The sequence below is a fragment of the Ranitomeya variabilis genome, chromosome 2 (genome assembly GCF_051348905.1).
Source record: "Ranitomeya variabilis isolate aRanVar5 chromosome 2, aRanVar5.hap1, whole genome shotgun sequence".
In the NCBI taxonomy this organism is placed as follows: Eukaryota; Metazoa; Chordata; class Amphibia; order Anura; family Dendrobatidae; genus Ranitomeya; species Ranitomeya variabilis.
In genome coordinates this window covers 687,484,973-687,500,934 of record NC_135233.1, presented here as the reverse complement: position 1 = coordinate 687,500,934, position 15,962 = coordinate 687,484,973, and the positions used below count along the sequence as shown (strand labels likewise).

At 42.6% G+C, this 15,962-nt stretch overlaps 1 protein-coding gene across 1 annotated transcript; it reads right to left on the bottom strand.

The window, feature by feature from the left end:
- Positions 1-10,961: 10,961 nt before the first annotated feature.
- Positions 10,962-15,194, bottom strand: LOC143809835 (uncharacterized). The gene is made up of 6 exons (XM_077292827.1): positions 15,077-15,194; positions 14,686-14,771; positions 14,236-14,397; positions 13,706-13,864; positions 13,033-13,187; positions 10,962-11,797 (listed from the first exon to the last, which is right to left on the bottom strand). The coding sequence occupies exons 1-5, from the start codon at positions 15,148-15,150 to the stop codon at positions 13,048-13,050; spliced, it is 621 nt and encodes a 206-aa protein (XP_077148942.1). The 5' UTR covers positions 15,151-15,194; the 3' UTR covers positions 10,962-11,797; positions 13,033-13,047.
- Positions 15,195-15,962: the final 768 nt, after the last annotated feature.

Here is a 15,962-nt window from a genome sequence, read left to right as displayed (position 1 = left end):
TATCCTTATATATTCTGCTGATAAAATGAAACATATGGGTCATCTCCGTACTGTCCTCCAGAGGCTCAATGAGAACTGTCTCTTTGCTAAACTTTAGAAGTATTCATCTATTGTGCATGAATTGTCCTTTCTGGGGCTTATTTTGTCTGCTGAGGGGTTTTACATGGACCCTGGAAAGGTACAGGCTATTTTTGATTTGGTGCAACCCTAAGATCTCAAGGGTATTCAGACTTTTTTGAGTTTTGCTAATTACTATAGAAAATTCATCAAGGGGTTTTCGTCAAGAAATTCATCAAGGTGGTTAAACCCATCACTGATTTAACTCACAAGGGGGCTGATATAAAAAATTGGTCAACTCCAGCTTTAGTGGCATTTTTTGTTCTTTAAAAGAATGTTTTATGTCTGCCCTTGTACTGATTCAACCTGATCTGTCTAAGCCATTTATCGTGGAGGTGGAGGCCTCAGGGGTGGGAGTGGGGGCGGTGTTGTCTCAAGGGCCCACCACGTTAACCAATTTAAGACCCTGTGCCTTCTTTTCTAAAAAGTTTTCCTCTGCGGAAAGGAATTACAATGTGGGTAACCGGGAGTTACTAGCCGTTAAATTTGCTTTTGAAGAATGGAGGCATTTTTTGGAGGGGGCTGTCCATCAAATCACATCATCACGGACCACAAGAACCTGTCTTGTATTTAATCGGCAAAAAGTTTAATCCCAAGGAAGAGGAGGTGGTCACTTTTTTTTCTCGATTTCAGTTTTCCATCACTTTTAGGCCTGGATCCAAGAATGTGAAGGCGGATGCCTTATCCCGCAGCTTGGATCTAATATCTCCTCCTGAACCTCCTTCTCCATTCTTCAGCACGGGGTGGTTGTGGCTGGAGTTTCCTCGGCGTTAGAGCAGCAGATTCATGAAGCCCAGTCTCTTGCTCCTCCTTCCACATTTTTTGTGCCTGTCCTGTATTGGTTAAGGATGCTTCGGGAATTCCATGACGACTCTTAGTGGGCATCCGGAAATCTCAGCCATGCGCAAAGCCATCGCTAGGCTGTTTTGGTGGTCTTCATAGGTTTCTGATGTTGCTGTATTTGTTTCTTCGGGCTCATTTCCACATGCGAGGCACACGTCCGTATCTCGCATGTGGAAACCAAGCTGTGGAGCCGGCACTCAGGAGCGGAGCTGTGCGGCCGCATAGGAACACATGGAGCTGCACAGCTCCGCTCCTGAGTGCCGGCGCCAGAGCTTGGTTTCCACATGCGAGATACAGACGTGTGCCTCGCATGTGGAAATGAGCCCTTCCTGAGAGATATGTGCCCATGCTAAAACCTCCCATAACCTAGACAAAAAAGAGAGAATATTGGGCTTCATAAGACCAGAGCACCTTCTTCCACATGTTTGGTGTGTTTCCCAGGTGGCTTGTTGCAAACTTTAAACGACACTTTTAATGGATATCTTTGAGAAATGGCTTTCTTCTTGCCACTCTTCCATAAAGGCCAAATTTGTGCAGTGTATGACTGATTGTTGTCCTATTGACGGACTGTCCCACCTCAGCTGTAGATCTCTGGGGTTCATCCAGAGTGATCATGGGCCTCTTGGCTGCATTTCTGATCAGTCTTCTCCTTGTTTGAGATGCAAGTTTAGAGGGATAGCCAGGTCTTGGTAAATTTGCAGTGGTATGATACTTCTTCCATTTCAATATGATCACTTGTGCAGTGCTCCTTGGGATGTTTAAAGTTGTATCCAAATCCAGCTTTAAACTTCTCCACAACAGTATCATGGACCTGACTGTTGTGTTCCTTGGTCTCCATAATGCTCTCTGTGCTTCAAACAGAACCCTGAGACTATCACAGAGCAGGTGCATTTATACGGAGACTTGATTACACACAGGTGGATTATATTTATCATCATTAGGCATTTAGGACAACATTGGATCATTCAGAGATCTACAATGAACTTCTGGAGTGAGTTTGCTGCACTGAAAGTAAAGGGACCGAATAATATTTTTGCACGTCCCACTTTTCAGTTTTTGAATTTCCACAAAAATGTAAAATAACCAATACATTTCGTTCAACTTCACAATTGTGTTACACTTACATTTACATTTGGTATCTTTATGTTTGAAGCTAGCATGATATGTGGGAAAAGGTTAAACAGTTCAAGGGGGCCGAATAATTTCACAAGGTACTATGTCTTTTGCATGGTTCTGAGCAACAATGGAGTAATTACAGAATTACAGTCCCAGACAGTGTCGAGGTCTGTGGAGTGTATTATTCAGGTGACAGGCAGTGCTACACAGCTCAGGTAAAGGCCTTAATGTGGCAATAACCATGTTCCAATATATGTGAGGCTGCGGCCTGAATAGGTCTGTGCAGCGTAGTAATGCAGTCTCTTACACATGCTTAAAATGTACAGACACTGGTCAATACCCCACCACCATTTTTTGTAAGGACCCAAATTTAGAAAATGTAAGGAAAGTGACAGTTTAATAAGAGACAGAAGTCTCATTTAGGATCCTGGAAAAGTCAGCAATGATCTGTCCCGCACCAGACAATGTAAATTGCTAACAATGCAGATCTCTGCATTAGGCCAGCGTCACACGACAGTAGAATACGGACAAGTGCCATGCGAGAAAGCATCACATAGCTCCCGGACCAGTGTTAATCTCTGGGACAGCTCACATCACCATATTTTTTCTCAGGCGTATTCGATGTGTGTGTAAAATTGCAGCAGGCTGTTATTGTACGCGGATATTGTCCGAGACTCACCAGTGCAAGCCTATGGGTGCGAGAAATGCTCGGACACCAGACGGACAATTCGTCTAGCTTGCGACAAATATGCACACATTTTCCTCATTTCAGTCCATTGAGCCATTAAATTCAATGGGCAAAAGCAGTGAGAAAATCGCATCATAGGATTGCAATCGCATTACACATGGATTACCATATGGAGAACCCTCATGCGACTCTTGGCAGGGAGACTTGGACCGATTTTTCATACGTTAAGTGTGACCCCAGCCTTAGACACCGGCTGCCTTGATACCGGAAGCACCACTGATTACTTCCGCTCGGGGAATATAAGAATGCGCGCACGCGCTGAGCAATACCAGAGCACACGTAGATATTACATTTCGTCACCTGGGACCCCGAATCTGACAGGTAAAGCACTTAGTCTGTTTTGTTACAAAACTCCAACTACTGTATATTGCTGACTCATAACCATTTTTAATCTTTGAGTCTATTCTTCCCTGTCTCCTACCATTATGTCTCCATCATGTAATGTTATGCCCATTGTGTTTTCTTATATTCATCTACATACATGCCACAGTGGTACATACACACTAAAGCAAGAACCACTAACTTTTATTGGAACTGGCGCAGTTCCTCAGCACCTCCTATTTAAAACGTGTTTTGCCTCCAGACGCACGTGATGCTATATAGCTCCATATTATTTTTCATCTTATTTTATATGCCTATGGGTTCATTTAGTGAATTGTCATGTGACATCATTGTTCTTTGTCTTTTTACCAATCTTTTTACTTCTTTACTTTATGGGTACGTGCACACGTTGCGGATTTCATGCGGATCCGCAGCGTTTTTTGCGGTGCAGAAACGCTGCAGATCCGCAAGTGATTTACAGTACAATGTAAATCAATGGTAAAAAAAAAAATTCTGTGTTTATGGTGCGGAAAATTCCGTGCGGAAACGCTGCGGATTAAAAGAAGGAAGATGTCACTTCTTTTTTGCAGATCTGCAGCATTTTTGTACCCATTCCATTATAGAAATCCGCAGGGGTAAAAAATGAAGTAAATCCACAAAATATCCGTAGCAAATCCGCAACAAAAACGCAGGAAATCTGCAGAAAAAGCGCCTCAAATCCGCACCTGCGTTTTCTGCCAAGAGATGCAGAATCCGCACCAGAAATTCCTAAGTCTAATCCGCATCGTGTGCACATAGCCTATTACTTTATACTAATATTGTTATATTTTTGAAGATATATCGTGAAAAAGGCAATATAAAGCTGAAACGTCAATGAATTATACATGTCTATATTGACTTGGGTCTGTTATTTGACATTTTGGATTTTCATTTTGCATTAATAAAACTTCAATTTTGAGTGCCAGAGGGTGCCATATGATTGATTGACTACTTTTTTACTCTAGAACACCAACTCTCTACAGTGAGCACCCCAGTATTCATTCCATACTAGAAAATTTTGCAGGAGACTGAGATGAGGGAAGAGAAAGCCAGAGAGCGTTACCTAAGGCCTCTTTCACACGTCAGTGTCTCCGGTACGTGTACTGACAGTTTTCTCATGTACCGGAGACACTGACACACGTAGACCCATTCAAATGAATGGGTCTTTGCACATGTCTCCGTGTTTTCACGGACCGTGTGTCCGTGTTGAAAACACGGAGACATGTCCGTTTTTCTCCAGCAGCACGTACAGCAATACGTCCTACACACGTGCACATGGAGAACAGTGTGCACTCTCCTCCGTGTGCACGTACCGCCCGCAGGAGAGACAGCGCTACAGTAAGTGCTGTATCCCTCGCATGTGGTGCTGAAGGCGGCATTCATCTCTTCTCCCTCGCAGGAGAGAAGAGATGAAAGATCAATTTTTTTTTTCTTTTTTGTTAAAAATAAAGTTTGCAGGTGACCTCCCGCCTCCCATCCCCAGTGCGCCGCCCGGCCCCTTGCAGAGAAATACTCACCCAGCTCCCGCGATGTCTCCACTCTCCTCTCAGCGCTGGCAGCTTGTCCTGTTTGAGCGGTCATGTGGGACCGCTCATTACAGTGACGAATATGCACGTATTCATCACTGTAATGAGCGGTCCCATGTGACCGCTCATACAGGACAAGCTGCCAGCGCTGAGAGGAGAGTGAAGTGCAATAAATGACAAATAGAAAACAATTGTGATACATATACAGTATATGTATATACAGCTCTGGCAAAAAATAAGAGACCACTGCAAAATGTTCAGTTTGTCTGATATTTCTCCTTATAGGTATATTTTTGAGTAAAATGTAAATTGTCCTTTTCTATATATATAATTCCCTAAGGGGTACTTCTGTCTGTTTCTAACTTCCATCTGTCTGTCGCGGAAATCCCGGGTCGCTGATTGGTTGCGGCCGGCTGGCTGTGACCAATCAGCGACAGGCACAGTCTGGCCGCGAATTGGCCCCTCCCTACTCCCCTCCAGTCAGTGCCCCCTCCATACTCCCCTCCAGTCAGTGCCCCCTCCATACTCCCCTCCAGTCAGCGGCCACATAGGGTTTTAGCAGTCCGTTAACGCTGCTATTAACCCTGTGTGACCAACTTTTTACTATTGATGCTGCCTATGCAGCATCAATAGGAAAAACATAATGTTAAAAATAATAAAATAATAAAAAATCATTCTATTCTCACCTTCCGGCACCTTTCCCGCTCCTTGCGATGCTCCGGTCCCAAAAATGCATTTCAGCAATGACCGGAGATCACGTAGCGGTCACGCGAGATGATGATGTAGTGGTCTCATAAGACATGGAGAACAGTGTGCACTCTCCTCCGTGTGCACGTACCGCCCGCAGGAGAGACAGCGCTACAGTAAGCGCTGTCCCCCTCACGTGTGGTGCTGAAGGTGGCATTCATCTCTTCTCCCCCACAGGAGAGAAGAGATGAAAGATCAAGTTTTTTTTCTTTTTTGTTAAAAAGGTGTCCTGTCTTCCCACTCTGCTGTCATCACCGGCAGCAAGAGCACCTGCATTCTCACAGGCCGGACCCTCTCTGGCAGACCTTCGCAGCATACATGCGGAGGAGCTACAGAGGCCCGATGGATCCAAGGAGTCATACGGGAGAAGAAGCGGTGGGAGAGCCACATTGTCGAGGACTTACAGCGCTCCAGCGGAGGAGCTGCGGAAGGCTGGATGACCCGCAGAGTGGTCTGGTACTTTAACAGAAACAGTGGCTATGGCTTCTTCCAGAGCTGAAGATCAGGACGAAAATCTATGTTAACGCCAGGTTGCTTAAATTCTGTGATCCCCTAATGGAGGAGGACCAAGTAGCTTCGTCAAGGAACAGGGGCCCTAAGGGCCATATGTGTTGACTGTAAGAATTACCTCTGATTGGGAGGCAAGCTCACCGTAGGAAGCTCAGCGTGTTTAAGCGGCTGGTTGCTATGGCCACAGTTTCTGAAGACGTGCGGGAGAGAGCAGCACCTTAACACAGTAAGGCAGCCACAAGTGTGACAATAAAGCTGGAAGCTCTGGGAGCTGTGGGACTCCCGATGCAGGGGATGCAGAGCCGAAGGAACAGTGGGGTCTCCTCCTCTATTGGGTCCTCATCCCACACTTATATAGTGGTGAAGGGTCCGTATGCAGTCTATTATGGAAATCAATGGCCATGTGTGGACTGAAGTGGCCTACTTTGAGTTATGTTTGGTGCTGCTTGCACCCAGAAAAAATACCGGGGACTGTTCTGCTTTCCTAAAAAAAAGGCAATGAGCCCAGTATGGCACCGAAGGACTGCGGCATCTGGCGTGGTCACAGAATAAGGACCATGTCTGTTCATTTTCCCCTCCTCCCAGTTTGTTTGCACCCATTGGTGTACCCTTTGCTGGATCATGGGACTGAAACCCCACAGAGTTAATTATAGTGGACATTGTGTGTGGCTGTTACAGAACTGAGCTACTGTATGTCACCCCTGGGCTTTGCCCCTTTTTCTCCTTGGACTAGCCCCATGTTAAATGCATCGTACCATTATTTGAAAATAATTATTTGAAAATTGTTGCACTGAATTTTTTTTATGCATGTGCTTGCTGCTAATTTTGCAGGGGTTGTCATGGCCGAGGATGGCCATGTTTAAGGAGGGGGGAGTGCATGGAGGTGGCAGAGAACCTCATTTCTTCTCTCTCTCTTTGCTGTGTGGTATCCACATGGTGTGCCTATGACCATAATATGTGTACTGTGAAGCATATTAAATTTGTATTGCATTGTATGTATTATTGTGCTGTGTCTGCAATGTTACTATATGTGTTAGAGGCAGGGCCAGCACAGGTTAACTGAGTGGGCTGGACTTGCACCCTCTTGCACATTTGCCCAGGACAAAATTTCAGCTGCGGCTGGGAGCCTTGCTAGACCCCAGGAGGGGAAAGGGTGCTGACTCAGACCTTTGGCATTGACACTGGCACCAAGACTACGAAAGTTCCCCATTCGAAGGGACTTAAAGTGTCCAGATTCCGGTATTTGGACTACATCCTCATTCGGCCGCCGTTACATTTTTCTTCCTTTTTCTACTAATTACTGCTTGCACCTGGGACAGGTGGGTATTCCAGTCAGCACTAAAGATGACTATGTCATCTAAATATGATGATGCGTATTTCCGATGAGGTTCGAACACTATGCCATCAGCCTCCATCAGCCTCTGGAATGTGGCCGGAGTCCCATGAAATCCAAAAGGCATAGTGATAGAGACCCTCTTGCATTATAAAGCGGTCTTTTCTTTTGCAGATTCTGTCAATGGGACCTGTCTGTAACCTTTGGTGAGATCAATCGTGGTGAAGTACTGGGCCTCCTCTAGTCTCTCAATTAGCTCGTCATCCCCAGGGGCATTGGATAGAGGTTGAATTTTGACAAGTCATTACAGAATCATAATGACCTGTCTGACTTTCGAATTAGCACAATGAAGCTAGCCCACTCACTCTGGGACTCCTCGATTACTCCCAACTGAAGTATTTGCTTCACTTCAGCCTCAAAGGCTTGCCTCCAGGCTTCTGGCACTTGGTATAGTTTCATTCGGGCTTGGTTACAATGTCATGCATGATCATCAAGGTTCACCCCGGCAGCTCTAAGAATACATTAGTATTCTATTGGACCAGAGTCCGAGCCTCCCGTCACTGCTGTTTGGTGAGACCATCATTTATTTTAACCTGACCACCGGCCACATACTTTGCTGGTGCCAGAGGGTTCCCTTTGGTACAACTGGAGTTGCGTCCATGACCAAACATTCTCGGTCCTTCCAGGCTTTTAGCAGGTTTATATGGTATATGTTTTTGTGCACTTTATATATTTTTTCAGGGTGCAGTTGGGCCCAAATGGGTCTGTAAATTATGGCCTCTGTTCACACAGGATGCATTATAGTTAGCACTGGGCAGCCCACCATAGGGCATCATTAATAGCCTGAGAACCAGATGCTCTGTATTCCTTGTGTGAACTTTGCCACATTCAGATTATATTTTTTTGCAATGGTGTGCATCACGGTCAATCCCTGATTGAAGGCTGGCTGTCTCATTTGGTATTATTGCACCTGTGCAGTTGCCATTTTACTTGGGTCCGTTGCACCCTGTTAGTGCATTTGTATTGAGGCCTAGGTAGACAGGTAAGCATCTCTGCCTGTTTTTGTTTTTTCTTTGTTTTTCTTATATGGTACAGTTGCTCAGGTTTCCTCTTTCCGGGTTGGTACACTCTATAATTTACTTCTCCCACCTTCCCCCGTATCTCTTGCCACTTGGCCATGAGTTTACTCACCGTCGTACAGGGCCTCTGATCTGAATGTGCTTGCTGCTGGAGCCACCTCTCACATAGCCACGATCTAGAGCATCAACTGGTTATTTGCCTGCTGCTGTTGCTGATTATATAGCTCCTGCTGCCATTGCTGATGCTCATGCTACTGCCGCTGATACTGCAGCTGCTACTGGTGCTGCTCCTGTTGCTGCTGCTGATGCTGTTCCTGTTGCCGCTGCTGAGTGAGGGCCAACTGCTTCAAAAGCTCCTCCATCTTGTCAGCAGACTTGAGCTGCAGCATTGCAAGCCTAATAACTGATATGCAACATGCTTTGCGGTATGCCTCAGTTCATACTGCCCGCATACTCCAACCACATGTAGTGCAGCAGGGTTGGTATAGTGTGACAAATAGGCAGGGACCACAGGAAAGTTCACAGCAAACATGTTTAATGTCCAAAAAACTCACACAATGAAAGACACACAGTATGCTCCGGATCGCAGCTGGAGCATCTCAACAGTCCGTATATGAGACTTTTACCGAGGGCAACTGCACGCTTGTATCACACTGTGAGGTGCTCTGCTTAGCTCCTTGTTACTTCACACAGACTGAAGATTTGCAGAGACACATGCTCTGTAGTTTGCAAACCAAGACTGACACACCAAAACTTTGGCTGCAGGATTTTAAAAATGGAATCTGTGGCCAAGAGCTAATTGTAAGACCCGGCCTGGAGGGAGCGACCTGCCCCACTACCATTCTGTAGATCATTCCAAAAATAAATGCCCATGCCGGGTTTTCTTAAATCTGCCTTGGACAAATAGCTTGCCCAAGACCAAACCTTTATTTTGCTCTGCAATCACAGCTATATCTGTGACTGCAATGCACTCCAGCGGTCATAATATGCTTCTATGTGCATCCTGGGGGACACATAGCGACACTCGAATATAACACCTGTCACTGCCTCACAGTATCTACATTTTTAGTTTTGTGATAATTATTAATTAATCTTTTTTTTTTTGTCAGAGAACGACATTTACAACACTTAACACTTACTAAATCCCCAGGTTATAAGAGACTCAGGCGTCCATCTCTATCTCTATGTTGACAACTATCACAGCTGCAAACAGTGCATGTCTCCTGAGCTGCCCAGCACACTACTGTAGGTGGAAATGAGCGCCACCTTATTGCAGCCCAGGACTATGAGCTGAGCTTCCTCCTGTCACCGGTGCTTGAAGTGCTCAACAATGAGCGGTGACAGGCTACCATCCTCTTCTCACTACTGGAAGAAGTCACATCTGCAACCTGACTCTGAGTAATCATGAGGAAGTGAGCCGCCAGCCGCAGCCCTGACTTTCTCTTCATTACTTCTTCCTCTGAAGGCTTGGACAGTGAAGTTGGTGCTGACTGAGGAAGGGCCTGTGTAACTTATCAAACTCACATTAGCTCCGGGAACAAAAGTGCCAACACTGATGGATTAGCACTGGCACCAAAGGTGAGTGTAAGTGGCATATAACAGGGGCAAACATTTGGATTAAGAAGGGACTGTCCTAGTAGTGAACAACCCTTTAATGATCACTATGGTGGTATTATCAATACTGTATATGCTGGTAATATTTGGGTATATTATTATTGTGGTATTACTATTATTACATCTTATATAGCAGTATTATTGAAAATATTGATCGTTTAGTACATCTTGATTTCCTCCAGACAGGGTAATATTATTACTAGATATCCCCCATCAGGACTTTGGTGGTGAGGACAGCGTGGTTTGTGTGCTTTCAAATGCCAGGGCTGAATTTCAGTCCCATTCTGTCCCTACCTGGATGATGAAATTCTTCATAAAATGTTTCTGTTTTGTGAAAATGGTAGAGACCAAGATAAATAATTGTAAGCTATAATTCGTGTCGAGTTATCTCCAGACATAAGCTGAAATATACCTGACATTTATATTACCAGCTCTTAAGTAAAAAACTTACAGGATCAAAAAAATTAGCTAAAAATAGCATGCAAACTTTTATAACTATAGAAATTATTTTTTTTTTCACTGAATTGGAAATTCCAGGTCAACCAGGCCATTGTCATTGCTGCAAGCTTTGAACCATGATGGCGCACATTGCCACTGGCATGCATCCTCAGAGTCAATAACTAGACCTTGGGTGACACATGTCGTAAAGTTCTAATGTCATCATGTGCGTCATGATGGTAAGATGTACGGTTACGTTAAAGTCCTGGTCAAGCTGGAAGTCCCAGTGCCATTGTAAAACAGGCCAATGAAGATGTGCATGATTAAAGACGGATATTAAATGTGTAGCAACTACGTTTGATTGTGAGAAAATCCGATTATAAGCTGCCATGTGTTTAATGACTGCATAAAATATTCCCTCATCACAGATTTGTATATACTCTGCTGTATTGTAAAGATTCATATAAGCTCAGATACACTGCTACATATCATTCACTGACTTCTTTATTTACTTCATTCAAGGTGGGTAAGGTAGAAGTTCCAATGGAAGACAGGACAATAGATTTAAAGAGTACCCCGATAATAATGATGATGAGGGGCTCTTGACTCACAAAGAGTCAACCTTCAGCACTAGGAGAGGAAAAACCCCCAGTGGAGGAAACCTCTAGGGAACCAACGCTGAAAGACTGCCCTTCCCTTAGGCTGTAGATGTTAATTGATGAGAACAGTGACCAAGCCTGGAATCTGCCTCGTTTTGCAGTAGGAAACTCACATATTCTGTGAGTGCGTCTAGCTGCGGAAAGTCCAGTAATGTCGTACTCATTGGTTGAGAACAGAGACCGAGCCCAGAATCTGCCTCGTTTTGCAGTAGGAAACTCACATATTCTGTGAGTGCGTCTAGCTGCGGAAAGTCCAGTAATGTCGTATTCATTGGTTGAGAACAGAGACCGAGCCTGGAATCTGCCTCGTTTTGCAGTAGGAAACTCACATATTCTGTGAGTGCGTCTAGCTGCGGAAAGTCCAGTAATGTCGTAATCATTGGTTGAGAACAGAGACCGAGCCTGGAATCTGCCTCGTTTTGCAGTAGGAAACTCACATATTCTGTGAGTGCATCTAGCTGCGGAAAGTCCAGTAATGTCGTATTCTATTGTTGAGAACAGAGACCGAGCCCGGAATCTGCCTCGTTGTGCAGAAGGAAACTCACTTGTTCAGTGAGTGCGTCTAACTGCGGAAAGTCCAGTAATGTCACATCCGGTGGTTGAGAACAGAGACCGAGCCCGGAATCTGCCTCTTTTTTTGTAAAGTCTTTATCTCCAGCTGGATCCCATGTTCATTGTGGGTTCACAGCGAGACCCGTCTGCCTCATCTGCAATAAAAATGTCAAAAAAAATTAGCAAAACAGTAAAGATTAATATATGTATATGGAGACAGATTATAATGAGTGGGGCAACAGAAGATGTTTACATGTCATCCATTATCTCTAGATTATAATACAGAACTATGTAATATATAGTGGGCATCATTTAATGTCTATGTTCAGGTACATTCTACATCCTATCAGTGCTGTGATAGGAATTGTACCCTGCCTATTATTTTTTGATCTTCTATAATGAGATTACAGCTATCCCTCCGTCATGGAACAAATACAGCACTCCACCCCGTTTCCTATAACCCCATGAAAAAGCTGTGATGGTGAAACAACTGTCAGGGTTAAGTGTATTAGAACAAGCACTTACTTATGGCATCTGGAAGTACATTTGATATTGAGAACCTTTTATCCGGCCATCAGCTCTTTTGTTTTATACATTTGCACTATAAGCCAGTATTGCTATACATCAAATGTGGTCATGATTAAATATTCATCTATTTGTTTTTGCCATGTCCACATACTCTTGTTTGTGCTTTCAATGTGTTAGTCATGTGCTCAGCCAATTTAGTTATGTATTTTGATTTAATAAAAATGAAATTTATATTGTTCTTTCTCATATTCGTGATTCGAGAATGACAACACCCATTCTTCAGTAGTCCAGCAAGTCTTATCTCACAGACTGATTATATAGTTTGCATAAAGAAAAGTAATGTTATCAACGTTTCGGTTGTTAGTGCCCAATTTCTGATTATTTAGAATATTACCTGATAATACTAATACATAACATAATCATAAAACACATTTTAAAGCCCTAAGATCTTGCATTTGGTTTTTGCTGCCATAGGCCAGAAGTTCCTAAAAGACAAACTTCACGAGGATTTTATATTTGCCTAGGACTTTGTCCAGGCCAAGATGTTTATCAACATTTTGAGGAGGTGAAGCAGTAGACAGAGGAGGATTCAGAGGAGGCGGTGGAATAAGTTCTCTGTCCTTTTCTTTTGTATAAATGCTAGTGGTTATTGATTAGTTATTCATTAATGCACATTGATTCTACTCCACTGTCAGGCTCAGTTTGAGGGCCATGAAATACTAAGAAATTGTTCTAACTGCAGATCAATAATATATTGCTTAAAATGGCCAATGTTTAATTTATGCAAGTTATGGAAGTTAGAACAGGTTATATTTGTGGTAGTGATCATCTTCTCATCAGCATGAAGAAAAAGGGAACTTACTCTCAGAGGCGACGATCACATTCTATTCTGGCATATGGATACATAGTGGCGTCCAGACGTAGAGATGTTTCTGTTTTTGATTACATCTCTGTTTTCGGCAATGGGTCCATGAGGAGCATCGTCATTTAATATATTTATTTCATCCACATGTTCTCCTGTAAGGTGTAACGTTGAAATTAACATCAAGATAAAAGCTTTCAAATTTGTTAAAGAATATTAACATTCTACAGGTTTTATAACCGCTAAATTATAATGTATGAAAGTAGAAGGATCAAACAACCAGCTATCTACTTTTAGAGATTATTTTATTAGGCTGTTTCTTTCTATTAAACATACATGTATGTTAGAAAAGCCTAGAACTTACTGTCAGAGGAGATGATCAAATCTATATTGATGACTACATAACCAGGGCCAGGAGTAGAGATATTGGTGTGTTTGAGGACATCTCTCATTGTGGCCATCGGTCCATAAGGAACACCATCATCATTACAAATAGTTAAATTATACATGTATTATGATCTCTAAATGGTACAATAATGATTATAGTGGGTGGACCATACCCTCAGTAACATTTATGTATAGGGTTATTCACTGACATGCTCCTTTTTTATTGGATAGTTTTTTCCTGTTAAATACATGTTATAGTAAATGTCATAAAAGCCTGAGAACTTACTGTCAGAGATGATCTTATCTTCATATTGGTCAATAATAATTGTGCCATAATGGGGGCCAGACGTAGAGATGTTGGTGTTTTTGAGGACATCTCTCTTTTCAGCCATGGGTCCATGAGGAGTAGCCTCATTTACAATCATTATTTCATCCTCATGTTCTCCTGTAACACAGAACATTGAAATCAGCGTTTCAAAAGGGAAATATTCTGTTTCTTTTATTATTATTATTATTATTATTATTATTATTATTTATTGTTATAGCGCCATTTATTCCATGGCGCTTTACAAGTGAGGAGGGGTATACATAATAAAAACAAGTACAATAATCTTGAACAATACAAGTCATAACTGGTACAGGAGGAGTGAGGACCCTGCCCGCGAGGGCTCACAATCTACAAGGGATGGGTGAGGATACAGTAGGTGAGGATAGAGCTGATCGTGCAGCGGTTTTTAGATTGTTTCCTCTATTAGGTAGCTTTTTTTCCTGTTAAATACATGTTATAGTACATGTTATAAAAGCCTGAGAACTTACTGTCAGAGGAGATGATCATATCTTCATATGGGTCTATAGTAGTTATGACATAATGGGGGCCAGGCCTAGAGATATTGGTGTTTTTGAGGACAACTTTCTCTTCAGCCATGGGTCCATGAGGAGCATCCTGATTTACAGTCATTATTTCATCCTCATGTTCTCCTGTAACACAGAACATTGAAATAAGCATTTAAAAAGGTATTCTATACCTATATCTTCTAGATTGTTTCCTCTATGTCTGTAGCAAATTTACTGTCATTAAGAGATTGTTCTTATGTTATAAGGTTGCTTTTTCTTTTAAACAGATTTCATATATTGAAAGAAAGTAAACAGAATGTGATTAGAGTATTCAGCTTTACAATGTGAACTGCGTCCATGTAATATAAAAGCTGCCAAGAAGTAGTTGTATGTATATAGATATTAATGTCAGATGTGTTAGGCTGTACGTACCGGTTGGATTAGCCCTATTCTCTATGTCTGCATCCATGGAATCTTGTCCCGTAACAATTCTCCAGAATTTACTCTTTTTCAGATATCTTTAAAATGATAAAACAGAAGTGATGTTGCAAATTGTAAAGAAAACTATTTCTGTGTTCTGCAGAATGTTGTAAAGGCATTTATTTTTCTTCATCTATTTTATCTATCCCTATCTGCAGTCATTTTTGTTATCTATGACAATCAGCAATGTTTTCATATTGTACAGAAAAGTCCATTGTGCTCGGACAGATCAGACCCAGCTTATGAACGACTAAACATCTCCACTAGATTGTACCCTATACTGAATCGTGGGATATTTCTTATACAGACTCCCGTGTAGCCCATAAATCATTATAAGACTTACCCATATGTGATGGTACAGACGACACCGAAAATGAATCCAAAGAAGAAGTTGACGGTAGGAGCTATATCCAACATGAATTGTTCTATTGGAAGAAAAGATCAAGAATATGTCAGATATTTAGAGCTACTAATGTATACATTCTATTTTGCTCCTCATTTACTTAACCAGACCTAGGACCATTCCTATGAGTAAGGGGACACACACACAATAGCTGTCGGTCCATGGTTCAGCTGATCTGTTCAGCCGGCAGATATTTCTCCTGACTCCTCCATACACAGGAGCGCTAACTCTGCCGATCGCACCTGTGCTCTCTGTAAGTAAGCCACTGGTAGATTCCTTTCGCAGAGGCTTATTTAGCAGAAAACAAAACACTTAGAAATTGTACATTGGACAGTCGGCAGAGCTGCTGATATCGGCAAATTTGACTGTTGTTAGTCTCATGTATATGGAGGCCTGAAGTCTAGGACTGAACATTTCAGGAACATAGTAATTCCCCAATTACCATAAATTTGTAATTATTTCCCACAAAAGTATTGATGAAGTCACACATATGAAGATCAGACACATTTGTAACTTATATTCCGCTTACAGGGGATCTCCATTCAAGCTTACAATTTGTTTGAGCCTGGAATAGTGAACACATGATGGGAGAAGGCTCCTGGAATTACAAGTAACACATGAAGAATCCTCCATGAAATGTATCATGTGACTTATTAACACTAACCCCATATTGGATGAATATCTGGTAAAGCACTTACTTGCAGGGGTCAGAGCCCTGGAATCATGGTGGCGGATGTTGATAGGAGCGCCTTGTACAGAAGTAAGTAACACAGTCACGATTAGAAGAAATCGAAACAGCATTTTAGCCAGGAGGAAAATCGCTTAT

Coding starts and splice junctions, on each gene's coding strand:
- LOC143809835 (XM_077292827.1), bottom strand. CDS start 15,150: ATGTTGGATATAGCTCCTACCGTCAACTTCTTCTTTGGATTCATTTTC. Junction 14,772..15,076: donor GTCTGTACCATCACATATGG/GTAAGTCTTATA, acceptor ATCATTTTAAAG/ATATCTGAAAAAGAGTAAAT. Junction 13,865..14,235: donor TATGATCATCTCCTCTGACA/GTAAGTTCTCAG, acceptor TCTGTGTTACAG/GAGAACATGAGGATGAAATA.